The sequence below is a fragment of the Amblyraja radiata genome, chromosome 5 (genome assembly GCF_010909765.2).
Source record: "Amblyraja radiata isolate CabotCenter1 chromosome 5, sAmbRad1.1.pri, whole genome shotgun sequence".
Lineage (NCBI taxonomy): Eukaryota > Metazoa > Chordata > Chondrichthyes > Rajiformes > Rajidae > Amblyraja > Amblyraja radiata.
Window position 1 is genome coordinate 92,738,318 of NC_045960.1, and position 15,985 is coordinate 92,754,302.

Below are 15,985 nucleotides of genomic sequence, written 5' to 3' on the forward strand. Positions count from 1 at the left end.
TACGGATGACCTTGCTGAAGTGACCTCAAGTAACCATTAATTTGTGTCATCTCCCCTTAATAGTATTATTCTGTACTTCCCTGCACTTGGAACTCTCCTTCCTATGACAGAAAACCCAAAAACTGCAGATGCTGGAAATCTGAAATAAAAACAAAAATGACCTGAAACGCTTACTCTGTTGCTCTTTCCACAAATGCTGTCTGACCTTCTGAGAATTTCCAGCATTTTCTATTTTTATTCTATCTTTTCTTCCTTTTATTTTTATTTCTCTTTACTTACTTTCTATCCTATCACCTGCTTTAATCCGCATTAACATCCCAACTAGGTCGTAATTATAGTATTGAACCGATATTGACTTGTGAAAGTACCATTCAAAAGTCTTATTTAGTGGTCACCTTCTTAAATCTAAGATCACATCATTTGCTGAGCTTTATTTTACAGAAGAGAATAAGAAAAACAAGAGGAATGGATACACAAGAAACTACAGATGCAGGAATCTTGAGCAAAACCCAAATTGCTGGAGGAACTCTCGGTCAGGCAGCATCAGCGGAAGGAAATGAGCATTGCTTGTCCATTTCTCTCCACAGATGCTGCGTGATCCACTGAGTTCCTCCAGCACTTTGGTGTTCTGCTCAAGAGGAGTGGATAATTTGTCTTCATTCCAATGTGGCAGTTGATCCTGATTTATTATTTGCAGCCTTGCAGAGTCAGCTCATGGAATGATAGATACATTAGGAAGGACATTGTGGCCTTGGAGAGTATGTGCAAGAGTTTTACTGGCACACTCCCAGACCTGTGGAACTATCTAAATAGACTTGAGAAATTGAGATATATTTCCAAAGGAAAGAATGTTTAGGGGAAATAAATGAGCATTTCTGGCAAGCCCACAATTATTCCCATCCCTAATTGCTCCTTAGAATGGAGTCATGTCTTTAAACCTGCAATCTCTGTGGCAAAAGTGCTTTCTCTGCTGTCAGATGGGAAGGGCTTTGGGTTGGAGGAAGTGGGTGGATGATCCATGATGAAGGAATACTGATACATTTTTCCATGCCAGGATGGCATATGTCTTCGAAGTATGCCTACCGGTACTGTTGTTCCATTCTCCATCTGCACGTGTCCTTGTAGATGATTGACGATAGATACTATAGATTTGATCGTGCTGGCAAAAATGTTTCTGCAAATTGCTGCAGCGTTTCTTATGTTATCTCAGCAGGTGCTTTGCACTGAAGGCATGTTGCACTGGCAAACATTTAAACTTGGAGATGGAGTGAAGCAAGGGGGTTGCTTTGCATGGATGGAGTTGAGGATTTTGGATGTTGAAGCTGCTTGCTTACAAGCACATAAAAATATAGCATCACCCTTCTGACCTTGTGCCTTATAAATGTTGAAAAGACGTTGGCAACTTGGGAGGTGAATCACTCACAGCAGAATTCTGACCTGCTCTGACATGCAGGTGGCTGCTGTGACTGACTGAGTCACTGGAGACAAGCAGGTAGATGTACAAGATTTTTACTCGTCACAAGTGGATGTTCTGGAGAATCTGTTTCTTCTCCCCAGACAATTTATGATACAGAAATGTTTTAGACCTTTTTTTAAACACAAAACAGTAAACTAATTTCAATGGGTCTAATTATGTACTTAACTCGTATTTTGAATGTAGACAATTAACCTTTGCAGAATTATATATTGACAGTGGAAGCACAGCTCAACACCTTCAAATATTGAATTACCGGTGATTGGCCCGAGAGTTCTGAGCACAAAACACCAAACACCCAAGTGTGCTACTTCTGTTAAAGTGTTTGAGGGATGGTTCCCTAGATATGCAACAGCCAGCATGTTTAGTGACAAAACAGACATGTCCTGAACTGTACATCATGTGGCAGTAATGTGCCTTAATTGATGTTGTTATCGGAGATGGCCACATACTGCCTTCCATGATGTCATCATGAGAGCCAATTAACCAATCATTAATAGTCTCCCACTGCAGTTACAATGGTATAGAATCAGAATATACCACACCTGATTGATTTCATGGCCTCAAAGTGTCAGTGGAAGTTAAATAGTGAATAGGTTTTTCTTTGAAATAATTCCACAATTCCTGAATAATCCCCGTCAACTGATACAATTAAGTATTTGATCAGCAGTGACTCCCTCCAGGGTGTTATGGTAGGGTAATGAATAATAATTGACTAATCATGCATTGAGTGTCTAGGTGAAGTGGTTCAATGTTCTTGTTGGATGCGGTAATTGCCTGGCACTTGTGTGGCACAAATGTTAAAGTTTATCAAATTAAATAGGAAACATGTCTGTGTTGTTGTGAATGAATACAGAACCTGTTCCATAAATTAAGCTCTGCAAGTAGAACAGAATATGTCATAATCATTAACGAACATCTCTATGCCTGAAATCATTTAATGAAACACTGAAGATGGTTGGAGTTAGTACATCTACATAAAAAATCTACATTGTCCTGAGGCAGAAGTGATTGACCTCCATCTTTCACAAGCACTATCCTCAATACTGGGTATGATTTCCACCAAAGATTTGTTTTACCCCTGATTCCCAATGGCGTCAATTTTTCTGGAGCTTCTTGGTTTTACCAAACTACTGCAGTCCACCTCATCTATTCATGTTTACATTAAGGGAGTAATGAATTTTAAGTCATTTAAGAACCAAGCTGAAGTATTTCTCATTATGGTAACGCCATTTTGATAGCATTGCCATTATCTGTTACATCATTTTGCTGCTGGTTAAGAATAAGATGAAACAACAGCAATGTCATGCATTTCTGTGCTCTAGAAATGCTCTAATTTGAGTCGTGTTTGCAAGTACAGCGAGCTAGTGGTACAATGAAAATCTTGCTTGCAGCAGCATTACAGGCATAAAGTCAGACAACACACAAGATCAATCTCTCTTCTGCACTCTTGCTTTCTCGCACTCTTGCTGAATTTAGTCATTTGACTGGTAGAAGCATATGCAGTAACTTTCAAAAGAATATCTCTCAGTAAAATGGAAAAAATTGCAGTACTAGGAAAAAAGAGCAGAAGGATGAGATTAAATTGCAGTTCTTTCAAAAGCTGGCACAGGAAAGTGGCTGAAGAAATTCCTTTCTGAATGAGTCTGATTCCATTTGTATTATTTTATAACTGAGATTTTTATTTCAACACTCCTCGGGTGTAATTTTCCTAATTCAGTTTTAACATGTTTTGTTAATAGTTGCTGGATGCATATTTCACACGTGCATCAAAGGAACAAAAGGAAAAATTCCTGAAAAACCATGGATTTTCGTTGTTGGCCAATCAGCTTTATCTTCACCAAGGGACACAAGGATTGATGGAGTGTTTTCTTGAAATGCTGTTGGGTCGAGGAGTCGATCTGGATGAAGAGTATGTTCATTTTTTTGAGAATAGTGCAAAATTGTAGTGCAATCTGGAGTAATGCAAAAAAATATATTAAAGTAAAATATTGGAATAACTGATTAAGGTACTGCTAAGAGTGTGTGGCAGCACCTCCTAGAAAGGGGGAGTGATAGGGGTTCAGGAGTCTGATGGCAGTGGGAAAGAAGCTGGTTATTCAATGTGGACGTCTGGGCTTTCAGGCTCCTTTATTGTATCCCAGAAGGTCGAAGAGAGACATGGGAATGGCCTTGGTGGTGGACATCCTTGACGATGCTTCCAGCCTTCCTGATGCAACGGACTGTGAAGATGGATTGGATGGAAGGAAGTAACAAAGATGATGAGGATAGGATTGCATTCACATCATTTCTTATGACAAAAACAATTATTTTGTCTGGCTGATGTTATGGGCTAGGTTGTTGTCCTGACATATGACTGCTTATTCTTGATCTCTTCGTCTCATTGTTGTTAATGTCATGTTTTTGGCTTTTTAACGGTTGGTACTTTTGAAAGTCTCAATAATTTAAGCCGCTGTATGATGACTTTAAGCAAATTAAATATCAGAATCACCACATTGCAGCTGAATGCAGAGGTGCAATTGGATCTTTTCTCAAGTGTAACAATTTGCAGATCTGCTAAGAAAATAGATGCATTAACATGTTGAAACTGCAAGGATGGGATAGTTCATGCTTTTCCAAAAAATATTTTTTTTATATTTAGAAGAAGCTGGCGATTGTATTTGCCATCTCTTCAGAATCTATGTTTGGATTACTTAAGGAGCATTAAAGCCTGGGAGTATTCTAATGTCTTGTACTTCAATTGATAATAACGTGCATTGTTGGAAGATCTGTGGGTTATAAATATACATATTTGGCTGGTTTTATCTTACTGTTCCTCTGATGATGTCTTTTGTTTCTGAATGTGAACAGGTTGGATCCAGAGGCAATGGCCCACATTGACCCATTCCATAAAAGGTGCATTATTCCTGTGTTGGGCCTTATTGAAAACTCTCTATATGAAAATACATTGGTGCACCATATATTGTATGTTTTACTCCAGTTTCTGAATGCCTGCCCCAAGTTAGCTGATATACTTCTCGACAATGGCCTGCTGTATGTCTTATTCAACACCTTGGCAGCACTTAATGGACTAGAGAATGGGTAAGGAAGTTATTATGGTTAGTTTTAATAAACAGTACATTTCTATAATTATCTTGTAACCTTTGCAAATGCCGTAGCTCAATTTTCATTGTTAATTTTGAAACAAATGTTATGTTCTATTTGAAGTGTGAATTAAGTTCTTAAATTCCCCTACGACAGATACAGGTGTTAAACTAACAGGTTTCCTGCCCAATATTTGCTCTTACGTAATGTGGCTAAAACAGATTATTTGGGCATTATCTCATTACAACTTCTAAGGTCCTTGCTGTGTGGAAAGGCATAACTGCATTTCCTAAATTACAAGAGTAATTTTAAATCTCATCATGGCAACTGGAGAACTTCAGTTAATTACAAAATCTTGAGTAGAAAGCTAAAACCAGTAACGATAACCATGAAACCACTGATAGTTGCGATCTGGTTCACCATCTGTTCTTAAGGGAAGAGAAACTGCCAATTTTTCTCACCCCAGTGTTTGTATTAACTCTTTAGTGCAAAATTCTGAAACTGTCTAGCATAGCTCTCAGATACTTTAAAATTACAACGGGAAAAAAAAAAAAAAAAAGTTTCTACCCATGTGCGATAAAAGAACTTAACTCTAACAAAGAACACTGGGGGAAGCACAATATAATTTGGGGTGCATGATAATGCGCAATATTCTTTTAAAATATTTTTAATACTAATTTTTTTTTTTTTTACTGATCTTGTGTATATGTGAGTCAATGGCTGTTGTGTTTTGTTCTTTTTAAATCTTTTCTCCTGTGTCTTGTATGTACACATCGAAGGAGATGCAATGAAATTTCGTTGTACAGTTGTTGTGCAATGACAATAAACGTATTCTATTCTATTCAGAGCAGACATTGAACCATTGGCAGGATTTGGGTATGTCCCTGCAATGTTTTCCATAAAAATTGTGGTGCGTCTTAATTGGAAGGTCTGTCTCACAGCTTATCACCATCTTGAATAATCTGTATTGGGCCTTTCAAACAACATCTCAAATATACATCTCCAAAAGCCCCATCTGTGTTCTGACTCAATAACAGGAACTGACCTGGCAGAAGTGGCAGTGCAGTGGTTGAGAATTGGAAAGGAGTTGCCTGGGATTGCTCAGTATTGCAGCCACAGACTAGGTAATATCAAACATTAAATTAAGCAAAGCCGTGACTACTCACAATCGAGAACCCTGCCTAAGCTGATGAATCATTTCTACTCTATGTTGAATGTTACTTGGAAGAAACACTAAGACCAATAAAAACAAATATGGAATACTTAAATACTAACAAGTACAGTGCCCTCCATAATGTTTGGAACAAAGACCCATAATTTATTTATTTGCCTTTGTACTTCAAAATTTTAGATTTGTAATAGAAAAAAATCACATAGTTACAGTGCACATTGGCAGATTTTAATAAAGGCCATTTTTATATATTTTGGTTGCACCATGTAGAAATTACAGCAGTGTTTATACATAGTCCCCCCATTTCAGGCCACCATAATGTTTGGGGCACAGCAATGCCATGTAAATGAAAGTAGTCATGTTTAGTATTTTGTTGCATATCCTTTGCATGCAATGACTGCTTGAAGTCTGCGATTCATGGACATCACCAGTTGCTGGGTGTCTTCTCTGGTGATGCTCTGCCAGGCCTGTATTGCAGCCATCTTTAGCTTATGCTTGTTTTGGGGCTAGTACCCTTCAGTTTTCTCTTCAGCATATAAAAGGCATGCTCAATTGGGTTCAGATCGGGTGATTGACTTGGCCACTCAAGAATTTACCATTTTTTAGCTTTGAAAAACTCCTTTGTTGGTTTAGCAGTATGTTTGGGATCATTGTCGCTGTAGAATGAACTGCTGGCCAATTAGTTTTGTGGCATTTGTTTGAACTTGAGTAGCTAGGATGTGTCTATATACTTCAGAATTCATTATGCTTCTACCATCAGCAATTGTATCATCAATGAAGATAAGTGAGCCAGTACCTCCAGCAGCCACACATGCCCAGGCCATAGCACCCTCACCACCGTGTGTCACAGATGAGGTGTTACACTTTGGGCAGTTCCTTCTCTCCTTCATACTTTGCTCTTGCCATCACTCTGATATAAGTTAATCTTCGTATCATCTGTCCACAAGACCCTTTTCCAAAATCAAAGTCAATTTTATTTGTCACATGCACCCGAAGGTGCAGTGAAATGAATTTGCCAGCAGCGATACACTTAAAAAGAACACACAATACACAATAAGATTTAACGCAAACATCCACCACAGCATTCCTCACTGTGGTGGAAGGCAGCAAAGTTCAGCCAGTCCTCCTCCCTTGTTCACCGTGGTCGGGGCCATGAACCCTCCGCAGTCGCCGCTAAGGACAGCCCGATGTACAGGCCCTCTCGTCGGGATGATCCAAACTCCAACGTCGGGACGGTTGAACACACTCCGCTGCTTGGAGTGCCCGAATCGGCACTTTCTTCCCAGAAACTGCGGCTTCAGGATGTTATAGGCCGCAGGCCGGCGGTCGGAGCTCTTCTCCAGCGATCCCCGGCAAGGGATCCCAGTCTCCGGATGGTAAGTCCACGCCATGACTGTGGCTAGAAGCTCCGCAGACCACAGCCCCATGATATCAAAGTCACCAGGCCAGCGATCAGAACACTCCTTTCTGGCAACCCCCGGCAAGGGTTCGCACCCGCTCCGTGATGGAAAAAGTCCACGCTGCGCCCGCTGCTGAAGCTCTTGGGAAAGACTCCAGGAAAGCCCTCTCCAATCCAAGCTGTTAGGCCGCGAGGGAGGTGACATGGAAAAAGTCGCCTCTCTGTCGAGGAGGTGACCGAAAGCGGTTCCCCCCTTTTTTCCCTCCCCACCACTGCCCACACAAGACATACCGAGAGAAATTAAAATAAACATTTGGACACACCAAAAAAAACAAAAAAGTCGAAGGGCAGCCGACTCGCAGCGCCCCCACCCACCAAACTGTGTTTGCTCTTTTAAGTACTTCTTGGCAAACTGTAACCTGGCCATCCTATTTTTGCGGCTAACCAGTGGTTTGCATCTTGCAGTGTAGCCTCTTCTGAAGTCTTCTGAGTTCATGAAGTTCATGAAGTCTTCTGAGGACAGTGGCCATTGACAAATCCACATCTGAAGAGTGTTTCTGATCTGTCGTACAGGTGTTTGGGGATTTTTCTTTATTATAGAAAGAATTCTTCTGTCATCAGATGTGGAGGTCTTCCTTGGCCTGCCAGTCCCTTTGCGATTAGTAAGCTCACCAGTGCTCTCTTTCTTCTTAATGATGTTCCAAACAGTTGATTTTGGTAAGCCTAAGGTTTGTCTGATGTCTCTAACAGTTTTATTCTTGTTTCTCAGTCTCACAATGGTTTATTTGACTTGCATTGGCACAACTTGGTCCTCATGTTGATAAACAGCAATAGAAGTTTCCAAAGGTGATGGAAAGACTGGAGGAAAGACTGTAGGTGCTGAGAGCTCTCTTATACCTGCATTAAGGGGGCATTTAAACACACCTGAGCAACTACAAACACCTGTGAAGCCATGTGTCCCGAACATTATAGTGCCCTGAAATGGGGGGACTATGTATAAACACAGCTGTAATTTCTACATGAAACCAAAATTTGGTGAAACCAAAATGTATAAAAATACACTTTAATAAAATCTGACAATGTGCACTTTAACAACATGAGATTTTTTCTGTTACAAATCTCAAATTGTGGAGTACAGAAACAAATCAATAAATGATTGGTCTTTGTCCCAAACATTATGGAGGCGTCTGTATTTACAGGTACCTGGAATGCCTCATCGACATTGACTGAGCTGGCTGAGTCCAGGAGGACACGTCTGCAAGACTGGGCCTGTGACATGTAATGCAAGAGGTGGCACAGTGGCGCAGCAGTAGAGCTGCTATCTCACAGCGCCAGAGACTCGGGTTCAATCGTCACTATGGGTGCTGTCTGTGCGGAGTTTGTGTGTTCTCCCTGTGACCCTGTGGGTTTCCTCTGAGTCCTTCCGTTTCCTCCCACATACCAAAGACGCGTAGGTTTGTAGGTCAATTGGCCTCTAAGTGTTTTACCCCCAAGTGTTTTGGATGGGAAAGCAGGATAACGTCGAACTAGTGTATGGATGATCAATGGTCGACGTGGACTCGGTGGGCCGAAGGGATTGTTTCCATCTCTGAAAATCAGTGCAACGGATAAACCAATTTGAACTAGTTCTCGAATAACTATCTGCTGTATATTGACAAAGTTCTTCATTTACACTGTGGACAACTTCCATTGGTTTGTACAAAATTAATGTCATGCCAAATAACACATGGAAATCAAATTACTTCAAATGCAGGAAATCTGAAATGGAAAATAAAATGTTGGAAACACTCAGGTCTGGCAGCAGCTGTGGAAAAAGAAACATTTAATGTTTCAGGTCCAAGACTCTTCATCATAACTGGCAGAAAAACAAGTTAGTTTTCAACAGCTGAGAAGGTGGATGATGGATAAGTAGCACAAAGGGAGTATCTCTAGCCTGAGACCAAATTAGTAAATGTAACTCTAAATCCTTTTAGAAGGATGAGAGGGTATCTCATAGAAACATATAAGATTGTTACGGGCTTGGACACGCTAGAGGCAGGAAACATGTTCCCTATGTTGGGGGAGTCCAGAACCAGGGGCCACAGTTTCAGAATAAGGAGTAAGCCATTTAGAACGGAGATGAGGAAACACTTTTTCTCACAGAGAGTGGTGAGTCTGTGAAATTCTCTTCCTCAGAGGGCGGTGGAGGCAGGTTCTCTGGATGCTTTCAAGAGAGAGCTAGATAGGGCTCTTAAAAATAGCAGAGTCAGGGAATATGGGGAGAAGGCAGGAACGGGGTACTGATTGGGGATGATCAGCCATGATCACATTGAATGGCGGTGCTGGGTCGAAGGGCTGAATGGCCTACTCCTGCACCTATTGTCTATTGTAACAGTTAGAATCAGATTATGGTTATTTGTGTTGCTAATAGACTGGTAAATGCCCTGCCAAACAGACAATACAAATAGAAAAAAATTATAGCGGGCAGAAATGGCCTGTTCAAATGTAGACTGACAGAAAGAATGAATTATATAAAGTTGGATCATTCTCAATAGAGTCCTGAAGGTTGCAGGACCAGATGGAAAATTAGGTGTTTTTCCTGAAACTTGATTTGGATCTTGTTGGAACTATGAAGTTTTAGTTTAGTTTAGGTTAGTTTATTGTCACGTGTATCGAAGTACAGAGAGAAGCTTTTGTTGTGTGCTAACCAGTCAACGGAATGATAATACATGATTACAATCGAGCTATATGCAGTGTATAGATAGATGATGGGGAATAACGTTTAGTGCAAGGTAAAGCCAGTAAAGTTCAATCAATGATAGTCCGAGGGTCACCAATGAGGTAGACAGTAGTTCAAGTCTGCTCTCTAGTTGTGATAGAATGATTAAGTTGCCTGATAACAACAAGGAGTTCACGGGCAGAGAGTGGGAGTAGGATGGAGAATTAAAGCAGCAGGCAACTCTGTGATTGAATGCATGTTCTGTAGAATCTGTGTTTGGTTTTTCAAATGTGGAGAATGCAGGACACCAGATTGGATGAAGTACAACTGAATCATTGCCCCAACTGGAGAGCCATCTTCCATCCCCGAAAGTTGGGAATGGAAGAGTTCAAAATTGTCTATTTGTCATATGCAGCAGATATCAGTTCGAACAATGATGTTCTTTCTTACTGCAGCTTTAAATGCGCATTAGACACATATATATCAGTTATTCTAAATGTAGCGGCAGATTTTTATATCGTACAAGAGATTACTCCCTCTAGCCGCTAAATGGACTGCATGGTTAAGGGGAATGTCTTTTTACGCATGCGAGCTCACCGTCAGAGACCTTCAGAGCTTCTTCATAGATAAGTCTTCAAAACGCAGTCTTTTGATGAATAAATTCTTTATTGTTGATGAAAACAATAAGGTACATCCAAACTTCTTCCGACTCGTTACTGTAATCTTCATCGAACTCCAGCTTATTGCTTTAAACATTAGAAAACTCCTCGTGCCTCCGTTACACTTCGCATGGTCAAAGGGTAAACCTTCTCCATGCTGGTTCCAAACTAAACTAAACACTAAGCTTCTGCGCAAGAAACGTAGCTGGAAACACGGCCAAAAATACGTCATAAATCCCACCCACAATACAACGGGCAGTCTAAAATTTAAAGACACATGCCATAATTAATGACCCACAAAACAAGCCAAATGGCCACTACACTAAGTAAACCAGTCCGTGATAGTGCAAAAGCCAAAGTACGTCGAGTGACTTTCGTAATGAAAGAGGTGTTGCATCTCGTGGAGTTGCGTGGGATGTCATGAGTGTCATAAGATGAGGTGTGGGACATGGGAAGGGAAGAGCAGGCCAGGGAGTCATGAAGGAAGTAATCCTTTAGAAAAGCTTGCAGGAGAGGGGAATATGTGGCCAGCTGCCACATAGAATAAAGTTTATGCTGATCGAATTTATGTGAGGGAAAGTAGAAAATATTAAATCAATATATTTTTCAATGTACTTGAAAACTTGTTTAACTTGTTAAACTTAACTTGTTTAGTTAAGGTAGCGGCTTGTTATGAAAGCGTGTGTGATGTTAGACACGAGCATCGACAATCATGCCGCATTCTGTAATCAGTTGACTTGGCATATTATTCTTGTGGGTTCAACAGTGTAGCCATGGGGATGATTCTCTTGGTTGGGGTGACAGGAATCATAGGCCATTGTTTCACAACAAAGGGTTGGTCATTTAGGACACAAACTAGAGGAATTATCTTCACCCAGAGGGTGGTGAATCCTTGCAGTTCTCTGCTCAAGAGGTTGTGAAAGCTCAGTTGCTGAGTTTATTCAGAACAAAAATCCTTAAGTATTGAGGAAATCAATGGAAATGGGGCAAGTGCAGGAAAGTGCTGCTGAGATAAAGCATTGACCACAATGTTGTTCAGTCACTGAGCAGGCACAAGGGGCCAAATGTGCTACTTATGTTCTTGAAAAAAATCGGACCGGAGGACATTCCATCCTCCATAATGGTAGAGACCAAATTGAAGCATTTGCCAGAGATTTTGAATGCAAAATTCATCTTAGCTTCTTACTGTGATTCTCCAATCCAAATAGGCAATCCGATTCACTCCATCCCTATCCATAAATAGCTGTTTGCTTTGGGTATCCTTAAAGAGTGATGCAAATGACATTGTCTATTTTTTCTCAATGATTTGTTCTGGAATATTTTTTTACTTTAATATATAAACAAGTTATTCTTGTAGTTTGACCCTATTTCTCAGTAATTTCCTGGCTTAAACAGCCCCACTTGTTTCTCAGCCATCTTTAAAAGTCTTTAATAGAGGTTGTTTTTTGGTTTTATATTTATAGAATGGCATCGTATGCAATAGTCCTGCATTAGCATTGCATTGTTTTGCTAAATTCAATGATTTTGTTTTATTATAGCATTCCATTGAGTGAGTACAGATTGCTGTTGTGTGATATACAGCAGCTGCTGGTCGCAATTACCATCCATTCCTGTAGCTCGTCTGGTTTACCATATTTTCGCATAATAGAGGATTTAATATCACTACTTGGATACCTGGAGAACAGCAAGGACACGAAAACTAAAGGTCGCCTTAAATTTTTCAAACTGATTACAGTGTTTCATAGGGTAAAAGTTAATCATTAATAATACCAAATAATTTAAACATTAATGTTATTTTAATCTGTTTGTCATTTTCTTCGCAAATGATCACCATTCAAACCAGCTACCTGTTTATTCAATTAAAATTAGACCTTGAACAATTTTTAAAAAGGGACAGTAGAGGATTATTGTAACCAATTCACGTTTGATAATTTTAGGAATTGCTGCAAACTAGGAAATTAGGAATGTTGTTGAAGCAACGTGAAGGATCAGCATAGAAACATAGAAAATAGGTGCAGGAGAAGGCCATTCGGCCCTTTGAGCCTGCACCGCCATTCAATATGATCATGGCTGATCATCCAACTCAGTATCCTGTACCTACCTTCTCTCCATACCCCCTGATACCTTTAGCCACAAGGGCCACATCTAACTCCCTCTTAAATATAGCCAATGAACTGGTCTCAACTACCTTCTGTGGCAGAGAATTCCAGAGATTCACCACTCTCTGTGTGAAAAATGTTTTTCTCATCTCGGTCCTAAAAGATTTTACCCTTATCCTTAAACTGTGACCCCTTGTTCTGGACTTCCACAACATCGGGAACAATCTTCCTGCATCTAGCCTGTCCAACCCCTTAAGAATTTTGTAAGTTTCTATAAGAAACTTGCAGGAGTGGTAGCTAGAAAGCTCATTTCTATAATAATGTAATAAAAAGGATCTGCAGATGCTGGTTTACCTCAAAGATAGACATAAAATGCTGGAGTAACTCAGCGGGTCAGGCAGCATTTCATCTGAAAAGTCTGAAGAAACTGTCCCAACTCGAACCGTCACCTATCCATTCTCTCCAGAGATGCTGCCTGACCCGCTGAGTTACTCCAGCCTTTTGTCTAAGCTCATTTCTCGTTAGTTTTGAATTATTACAAATCAAATCATTTAAATGAAAATATTGTAATTTTTTCCTTCATTTAACTTTGTTAATACTATGATCTAATACTCAACCAGAACTAAATCAAGCTTAGATTTTGTAGGTAAAAGATAGTATGAAGGATGTATTAACAAATAGTTGAGATATTTTGTTAAGGTATTGATGTTTAATCTTTGTATTCTAAGCTGTCAGTATCCCTAAGGCATCTTCTTATATTTAAGAATATAAAAGCAGGAAAAGGGCAGCAGACAATCTATAATTATTCCTCCTTAATTTTCTTCTGGCATTTAAAGTTCAGTATTTTAATGTATTACCTGACTTTGAACATGAATGTTCAGTTCTCCATTTCTTTGTCTAGGTCAAGTGTAAATATTGTAAAAGTTGAAGTCCTGGGTCACCTTTCTACATCCTTACAGTTAGAGTACATATTTATTTTGCTTATTTTCTTTTGCTTGTCAATTTCCCTGTCTGTGTCAGTGTTTTATTTCAAATTCCACATGTGCTCATTTTTGGACCTCTGAATACCTCCTGAAAGTCCAATAAATAACATTCCTGGATTCCTACCTGTTGTGGAATATTTTACTCGCACTGGAAATAGGAATATGGTGCCATAATTTTGAGCCATAGATGCTGTACTTTCAGCACTTCAGGAATCTGTCGTAGAATCATTGAAATTTATTAACACAGCTGTGGCCTTTTGGCTCATTTTGTTCTTGCAGACCAAAAAACGCCAAACTTTCTCTAATGCTCAGATGTCTGTCTATAGCCATGTGGAGTGCAGCACTTTAAATGATCCATCTCTTCACTTTCATTTTGCTGAACAGCTCTTTAAACCTAACAGCACCATTGTGGATCAATGAAAGACCATGTCCATGAATCTGCTGTTGGGAAAAGGGAGTGCTTTAAAATGTAAACATTATGTTACAGTGCACTAGCTTTAAAAAAGTGCCTGTAAGATAGTAAAGTCTCAAACTAAGATCTGGATTCCTGCTGGAAATCTGGCAGTCGCAGCAACGTTTCATATAGCAACCCAGACACGTTAACCAAGTGTGAAGAATTCGGAAAAATATATATTTTTTCCACAACCAGAATGATTCCTAAGGGAAGCATGTGTTTCTCCTGCGATAACTACATCAAATAATTAGTCTTATGCATCAGGAACCTACACTAAGAGTGGAGTTTATACTGTCACTGCTGGTGTGTGCAAAAGAAGTGCCATTGACTTTGGGAAGTCATAACAGATGGGTTTAAATATTTGGGCACAAGCACATGGAGACTGAATTCAGAATTTTCTAATCAACAGCATTATAGATAAAATTCTGGAAATTAACTTTGACAATACCTCTTCACCCCAACCCCCTTTTTCTCCTTTACCACAGCCAGGTGCATAAAACAAACATAGGGGAGAGATGCTGGGTTTCTGGAAATGTAGGAACTGGAGGAAACCATTTAGTCAATTAAGCCATTCATCGTGCAGTTAGATCATGGCTGATTATAAAATCAAAGAATTTTATGGGATGGCAGAGAATGGGTCATTTGGCCCTAATACACATTAACCAAAACAAAAATCTAGTTCTTGCTCTCTAGCCTGGTGGGTTACAACACTTCAAGTGTTCATTGTCCTGCTACTTTCAGGGATGTGTGTCTGTACAATTCAAGCTCCTCTATTCCTCTTTGTTTCTAAATGTACACGGTAAAGGAACTAATGTGTTTTTTTACTTTGCTTCCGAAATGAATTTCTTCACACCGCTCCTGACTAAATTCCAGTTGCCACTTTCTTGCCCACCTGATCATTGATATCTTTTTGAAGTTTTCATCTTTACTGTTCACCACATGGCAAATTTTGTTTTGAAATAGCAAAAATAGAGAGAGTTTAATGAAAGTTCTCCTTTCTTAAAGTGACATCTCAGGCTGTGTCTGTGGTGTAAATGTAATCAGTGTCTGTTCTTGTGTAGAAATGGCCGTTGTACTACAGTTCCGGGTGCTTCAGAGTGCAATTGAATTTATCAAAACCACAGCTACTCAGGATGCACAAAATATGAGTAGCTCCTTCCATTTACCTGCAACTCAGCATCATGCCATTCATCAGAAGAGGAAGAGTATTGCTGGTGAGTGTTTCAATTTTCAACTGGCTGCTTTATAGGTAACTGTGGACTAAATGACTATTGAGCAAGGTGTTTACACAGTTAGAATTGTATATGATTTGTGGCAATTTCAACATAGTTTTGCAATTTTTGGTTTTATCGGTGTGGTATGATGAATTCTAATCAGCCCCTTCGTGTAAATGTGTGGAGTGAAGCATGGTAACCTTTCATGCGGCATTGGGCTAATTTGCTTATAATTCTGCAAAGTATATGTCATTTTATTTCAAAGAAATCTAAAGTGATTTATGTTATGACCAGTCTCTCAGGGTTGGGGTGTTACAAATACACAGAAATAGTTATTGAGTTTGTAGACTTATTTAAGTGTAAATAATTGCAGTTTGGTAAGAAAATGTGTAAGCATTCAATTTGTAAAACTAGAGCCCATACAGTAAAGCTTGAAATAGTTGGTTGTGATTGTGCTCTGGTTCTTTCATTCATGGGTGTGAATAAACAGAATTTAAAATAAAATTGCTCTTAGTCATTTGTGTTTTTAAATGAAAGGAGCTCTTGGTGACTAATACGGAACCCAAACACAAATTAAAAGCAACTGCAATCAAAGGGTGGTCCACACTGTTATTTGCAGAGTCCTGTGGCTCCTAAATGACATTCAGAATGGCAATGACCCCGAATCTATGCTGCAGTGCCCTCCATAATGTTTGAGACAAAGACCCATCATTTATTTATTTGCCTCTGTACTCCACAATTTGAGATTTG

General features: G+C 39.6%; 1 protein-coding gene across 1 annotated transcript in view; it reads left to right on the top strand.

Moving 5' to 3' along the window:
- Positions 1-15,985, top strand: part of lyst (lysosomal trafficking regulator) — a 212,164-nt gene that overhangs the window by 143,652 nt on the left and 52,527 nt on the right. The window contains exons 25-28 of the mRNA XM_033021759.1: positions 3,217-3,386; positions 4,325-4,555; positions 12,024-12,190; positions 15,083-15,235. Coding sequence (XP_032877650.1) covers positions 3,217-3,386; positions 4,325-4,555; positions 12,024-12,190; positions 15,083-15,235 — 721 coding nt within the window. The remainder of the gene's footprint in view (positions 1-3,216; positions 3,387-4,324; positions 4,556-12,023; positions 12,191-15,082; positions 15,236-15,985) is intronic.